This window comes from Mus pahari, chromosome 21, assembly GCF_900095145.1.
Source record: "Mus pahari chromosome 21, PAHARI_EIJ_v1.1, whole genome shotgun sequence".
NCBI classification, from domain to species: domain Eukaryota; kingdom Metazoa; phylum Chordata; class Mammalia; order Rodentia; family Muridae; genus Mus; species Mus pahari.
Genome location: NC_034610.1, coordinates 42,340,748 through 42,347,461, shown reverse-complemented (window position 1 = coordinate 42,347,461; position 6,714 = coordinate 42,340,748). Strand labels below are relative to the sequence as shown.

The window sequence follows — 6,714 nt, the reverse complement described above, 5'->3', positions numbered from 1 at the left end:
CAGATGTGAACAATGACGTGTAACCTACAATAGTTTTAACATCATCAATGGAAACTCTCATTGCCAGTCACAGGGTCTTTAAGAAGATGAAACTGGGGATGATCTTGAATTTTTCATCCTGCTGCCTTCACGTGAGGAAGCAGGGCTGGGATCACAGGTGTGTGCCACTGTGCCTAGCTTGTGTGGCCTTTGAGACTGAACTCAGGGCTTGGCTCCTGCTAGTCCAGCACTCAACCAACTGAGCTACATCCCCAGCCCAGGAAATGACATTTAGAAAATATTTGTTGTGTTGAATAAAATTACTATAACATACAAATAGTTTGAATAACAGAAATAAATTACTTTAAAAACATAAACCTGGCTGGAAAGTTGCAAAGAGAATTGTTAGAGATTGAGAGGAAAACATGACAAAATATAGCAAAGAAGTTTATGACAGATTGCTCTCAACATTTCTATTTGAAATTCATATTTCATATATTGTAAAGGCTTTAACAGCCTGGGGATTTTATTGATTATCTTGAATTTGGAAATAAGAGTGGTGGTAGTATTTAATTTCTTTAAGGAAACCTCTACTTTTGTTTTGTTCTGAAATTGGAGCTGTGGCTAAGATTGCTGGTCACCAGCCATCTCCTCCTCTGCCCTAGCAAAAGAAGTATGGCTGGACCTTACAGATTCCAATAGACTGACCATGTCAGTAGGTACATTCCTATAACTGCCTCTACCAAGCTCTGGTGGGAAAAGTGATTCCTGAAGTTCATGCCTCTAAGACCTTGGTTCCTCTACACTGTCCTTCTCATCCATGGCCTGGGACACAATGTGCATAGGCCCCATCTTTGGATCATATCAATGAGAACAACTTCTTATGCAATGGTAGAGCAATAGATATAAGGTGCTTGATCCTGGGATGGTCAACTGTTACGTCAACCACTTCACCATCCAAAGATTTAATTTAATTAAGAAATAAATGAAGACTTCCATGGTTTTAAGCATCTAAGCATTTTCATGTAACCAACAAATAAACATAATATAGAAAACGAAAAGACTGATTGCTACAAGAAAAGTATGAATTAAGTTATATGAATTTAGGAATGGGATCTATACTTTTACATTTTGAGAAGCAATCTCTTTTTGGCTCACACTTTGTAAGTGGTATTTCACTAAAAGCTTGGCATTTGGAACTGGCTCTGAGTTTTTAAAAATGTTGGCTTTTTTTTTTTTAATTAACTGAATTTGTAGTCACAGGGGAAGAGTTACACATATTTCAAATATGCTAAATATACACAACTGTTAGAAAATGGCTTTTAAATAGTCACATGAGGAGAACAATACATACCAGTGAAGAAATTTGGAATGAATGAAATCAAAGATTTTAATTACAAGTTTCAATTTCAAATTTTAATAGTTTCCAAAACTATTAAACACGCATGCACCAGTTTAAGTGTCAGTGAGTGCTCCTGATTTCAATATTTGTATAAACCACAGTTGTAAAGAAGTGAAGCTTCGAAAATGGGACAAAAAGGGTTCAAAGATGAACTACCATGGCTGTGCATGCAAGAGTCGGTATGCTCCCAGCCTGGAAGAACTCAGGAACAGGCCCACATGCCAACTACAACGAATAAAATAATATTAATAGCAGTTCTACCATGGTTAAAATTTAATGTTGTTAGCAAGGCATTCCTATAATTTCTGCACTCTGAAAGCTTAGTCAGGAATAACCTGAATTCAAGATAAGCCGGTGCTATATCCCAGCTCAAACAAAACCAGAAGCAACCCCTTTTGTTTGTGTACTTTAACCTGCTTCTACATGTGTGCCTGTGTACACTGGATAGCGATGCAGAGTAAGTTTATACTGTGAGCTGTGGATCAAAGATAAAAATACGTATTTTCCTTCACAGTCACCACTGTTGAGAGGATCATTTACACATGTGATGCCATCTGTTACTAAGTCACCAGGACAGACTCTGCCCATTCCATGTTCCTGTTTATTTATTTAATCCTCATGTATGCTACATCTATCCTCTGAGGCTATTGATGGTACTGTTAGTTATTATTACATTTTTGAACCACTTTTAAAAGTACCCTGGTTCTTTATAAAAGTTAATGCATTTGATGAAAAGCAAATCACACTGTTAGTCACACTGCGGATTATCACTGTTACTTATGTATACTTTGTGCCCATCTTAAGATTTATATGCAGCCTCTATCAAATATTTAAAGTATAAATACTTATTTATACTTTATTTAAAGTATACAAAGTATATAAAATATAATATTTAGGTCAAGTAGTGTACAGAATTGCATAGTATTTCACAGTTATCTAATTTATCTTATAAACTGGAAACCTGTTTTCATCTCATCCAGTATTCCTCTCACATTATTCTCCAAAACTTCGAAGTATTCTGTTTTATAGATACGATAAGAATTACCTCTCCATCTCTCTGTTGTTGGACACATGTATAGTTTTAAATTAATTTATAATTCAAAGACACATAGAAATCTTTGTCAGAAAAGCTTTGTGTTTATGTTCATTATCACACCCTTTAGATGGATTGCCAGAAGAAGGACTGTTGGTCTGCAGCCATATGTGTTGTACACAACCTGATTCCCTTCAGGAACCCAGTACTACGCTAGGCTCACCAGCATCCCCAGTGCAAGGGGAGGCAGGCTCTGCTGCCAGTTTTTCACTCACAATAGCATTTTGAAATCAACATGGCCAGAACATTCCCAGACCGCACTATTCAAATATAGGAGACTACTGGAGATATTTTTCATTCAAATCACATTTTCATTTGTAAATGAAATGTTTGATTAATAAAAATTAGCCACTCATTTAAAAGTTTGTGCTGTTGTAGTTGAATTTTTGTAGATATGTAAATAACTGTATTTAGTCTGTAAATTATTATTTATAGAATTATTAACCTCTTGTTTTGCTTTTACCCATACTACAACCTCTGAACAATTTGTAAGTCTTTTTAACAGCACTATTCCAATCACTTGTGTTATTAGAATCGTTTTCCTGGTTTGTACCCTAAGTATTCTCTTTTTAATTATAAAGCTAATACAACTTTAAGATAGGCTCAAAATATAAAACTACATAAAATTAAAAGCTAGATTTCCACCTGAGTGTAACGTGCTATTGTATTAGTGACTTTTCTGTTGCTATGACAAAATACCATGGTCAAAAGTAACTCCAGGAAGAACGGGTTTTCTTTGGCTTCTGTTTCCAGAGGACTCGAGTCCATCTTGGCAGGGAAGAAATGGCTATGGCAGAGAATGGAAAGCAAGAGCAAAAAGCTGGCAAATCACCTTCCATCTGCACACAGGAAACATAGAAAGAGAGAAAAGCATGTAGGACCAAGCTATAAAACCACAAATCCCCAAACCCCTAATGCCATCTTTCCTCCAGCAAGGCTCCACCCTCTCGAGGTTCCATAAGTTTCCCAGGCAACCCTACCAACCGAGGACCAAGTATTCAATTCAAGTACAGGAGCCTGTAGGGGACATTTCCCATTCAAACTCTCACATCTGCATTGTAATCTGTGACTGGAACTTTCGGCTTAAAGGTCTTAAATCATGACATTTATTGAATTTTCTCCCACTTCTGGTTTTGCAAAAATTTCAATGTATTAGGAAGTACATCCATTTAACTTTTCTTCTTAACCTTTTATGGTTTAATTCTTATTTGATGCATGGTATAATTCTGATGAATATATTATTCCAAATAGTTGATGCAGCGGTTGAATATGAGATCCTTTTGTTTGCTTTTTCGCGCTAGAAACTTTCCCTCAAAAGACGGCTCCATTGGATGTGTGGATGGTGGGCAGAAGGGCCCTTGTGAACTGGCACTCTGAAGGGACTGAGAGCAGTCAACACCCTCTCCCCTTTGGACACGCTCCTGTGTCACTTTCCGTCCCTGGCTGCCTTTCACCCCTGGGATTTCTCCCAGCCTTTCCCTTGTACTAACTCCTCGGACCCTTATCTTAGTTCCTACAGCTTCCTCTCTGGCCTCTAACAGCAACCACTCACCATATTGAATGGCGCTAAATCATGCCTCCCATCCCAGACGTTTCCTGGGAGCTCCTGCCCATAGGTAAAACACCCTACAGCGATGTCATTATCTCTTCAATCAGACCATGTGAAATCTGAGCTTGTGTTCTCCCAAGCCCTTCCTCCACATCATCTTTACCTTGCCAAATGGGGCCAAGGTCTTCTGACTTCCTAAAGAAAACCGGAATAGTTCCCTCATGCCGCCCCTATCCAGTCTTCTCTATCCAGTCATCAAACCCTTTGGCAGTGTCTCCCCAAACGTCTCTCTTCCAGACCACCTAAAGCCCAGTTTATTCTAAGGTTGATGTGAAACCTGCTTGAATTCCCCGCCCCCCAAGACATCACCCTCTCTGCAGACAGCATCCCTAATACTAGAAATGTATTTCTCATAAAAAATGAATTTGTGCTGGGTGTGGTAGCACACGTCTCAAATCCCTGCACTCAGGGAGCAGAGGCAGATGGATCTCTGTAAATTCAGTCAGCCTGGGGTACAGAGCAAGTTCCAAGACAGCCAGAGCTACTAAATGAGATGCTGTTTTGAAAAAAAAAAAAAAAAATTAAAATACAAAGAACCAAAATTCGCTTCTAAACCCACCCTCACTGCCACAGCTCTCAGAACAAGGTCATTGCTTTCCTTCAGGACTCTTTCCTGTAACAGCCGGCAGAGGAAGCACCAGAAGTCACTCACAGCAGAGGCTCACTCACAGCATAGTCACTCACAGCAGAAGTCACTCACAGAAGAGGCTCACTCACTCCTCCTTCCTAGTTTAGTCCCCTGGGTCTCCCAGGGGCAGGCTTTTCCTGCCTATCAAAAGTCAACAGGCCTCAACTGTCCATGCCAGTGTGTCCCTTCGGAGGGAAACGAATCAGCCAGTACACGAGGTAAAGAAAGGAAGGGAAGAGATTCTTAATTTGTTTATTATTATTATTATTATTATTAGTGGTAGTTATTATTATTATTATTATTTTTTTTTTTATGACAGTCTTGTGTACCTCAAGCCCATCTCAAGCTGACTGTATAGGCAAGGATGACCTTGAAATTCTAATTTTCCTATCTTCATCTGCTGGTACTGAAGGTTTTAAAAAAACATCTTTGGATTTGGGCTGTGTGGAATACATTCTTGTTGTCTGGGAAGTAGCTGAGGCCTAATTTCCTTGTGTATATACTGGGCCATTAATTTCTAACATACAGGGCAGTCCCACAGGTTGACTACTGGTCTATTTATAGATTTTAAGTTGTCAATTAAATCTATTGATTTATTTTTCTTTTTTTCAATTCCTGCCTTAGCTGGTTTGGTCGAAATCTCAATGTACTAAGGGAAGCGTATTCATTTTAATCTTCTTCTAAATCTTTTCTGGTTTAATTTTCACATCGAATTCTCTAATTAATAGAGAGAACCGTGTTAGAGTCTAATGTATGCGTGTAATACATTGTCGTGTAAGCTCCCAGCACGCAAACATATGACGTAGTTCTCGCTGGATGGCTTCAACCTTACACAGGGAGGGGATCAGCTGTTTACTATTTACTATTTATTACTATCTACCCCCTAGTGTAGCAGGTCTCAGAGATGCCGGATGCGCCGGCCCAGCAGGTGATTGGCACAAGCGACCAGGCCCCTCCCTGCCCTCCGCCCGTGGATCTCGGTGATTTCCCTAGGGCAGAGCCTGGCCGGCAGCCAACCACAGATCCCCACCTTTGGATGAAGCCTGGCACCCCAGGTCCTCTTGGACATTAGGTAGGCGGCCGGGGCCTCCCGGGTTCCCCGGCTGTTGAGCGCACCTGACCCGGCGGGCGTGGCAACAGGCGTGGCGGCGGGGCTGACGTGGCCCGTGGCGCGGAGCGGGTGTGATTCATCAGCGGCCGCCGAGAGCGATGGGGACGAGTGCCGAGGCCTCCTAGGCGCGTCCCCTGCGCAATCTCGGGGGTCGGTGGCCTGGCTCTAGGAAGGCCAAGATGGAAGAGATCCTGAGGAAGCTGCAGAGAGAGGCGTCCGGGAGCAAATACAAAGCCATCAAAGAGAGCTGCACCTGGGCCCTGGGTAAGTGAGGGCGATGCGCGGGAGCCTAGGGGCTGCGCAGGGACACCTGCTCCCGGATCACAGGCTCCTCGGGGCCCCTAGGCAGGAGGGACTGTCACCGAGTATGGGTTATGAATGTTGCCTCGGAGATTTAATGCGGGGTATGAAAATCTTGGCTGAGCGTGGGCTTCCAGCTGTCTCCCATCTGGTTCCCTTACCGCTTCTCGAACCTCTATGGGAACCGTTGCCTTTGGTGTGAGGTAACCCCATTCCTGGTCCCTAGAGCCCACAGACAAGGGTTCCCCATAGCCAAATTAGAACCTCCAGCTTGTGTGAAATCAGGGCCCTGGTTTCAAGGGGTATGTAAGAAAAAAGGAAGTTAATTAAAGCAACAGCCCTTTTCTCAAACACTGGTGAGTGGAACCAGGAAGGAAGGCTTGTTTAATTTGATTTTGCAGATAGAAGCCACCTTGCTAAATATTCACTTTTATGGCTATTGTGCATGGGAAATAACAGACTGAAGGAATTGTGTTTCTCTTGCAGTTCGGTTATTGACTTACCCTCAGACAGGTGGGCTTTTAGTTGTGTGAGCTGTGCTAAAATTGAGATAAGTTCCTGGTAGCAAATGAGCGTTTCCCGTCGCGTAGGC

At 41.8% G+C, this 6,714-nt stretch overlaps 1 protein-coding gene across 1 annotated transcript in view; it reads left to right on the top strand.

The window, feature by feature from the left end:
• The first annotated feature begins 5,670 nt into the window (after positions 1-5,670).
• The window catches only part of Arfgef3 (ARFGEF family member 3), a 145,707-nt gene continuing 144,663 nt past the window's right edge, over positions 5,671-6,714 (top strand). Inside the window, exon 1 of the mRNA XM_021221143.2 lies at positions 5,671-6,086. Coding sequence (XP_021076802.1) covers positions 6,002-6,086 — 85 coding nt within the window. The 5' untranslated portion in view covers positions 5,671-6,001. The remainder of the gene's footprint in view (positions 6,087-6,714) is intronic.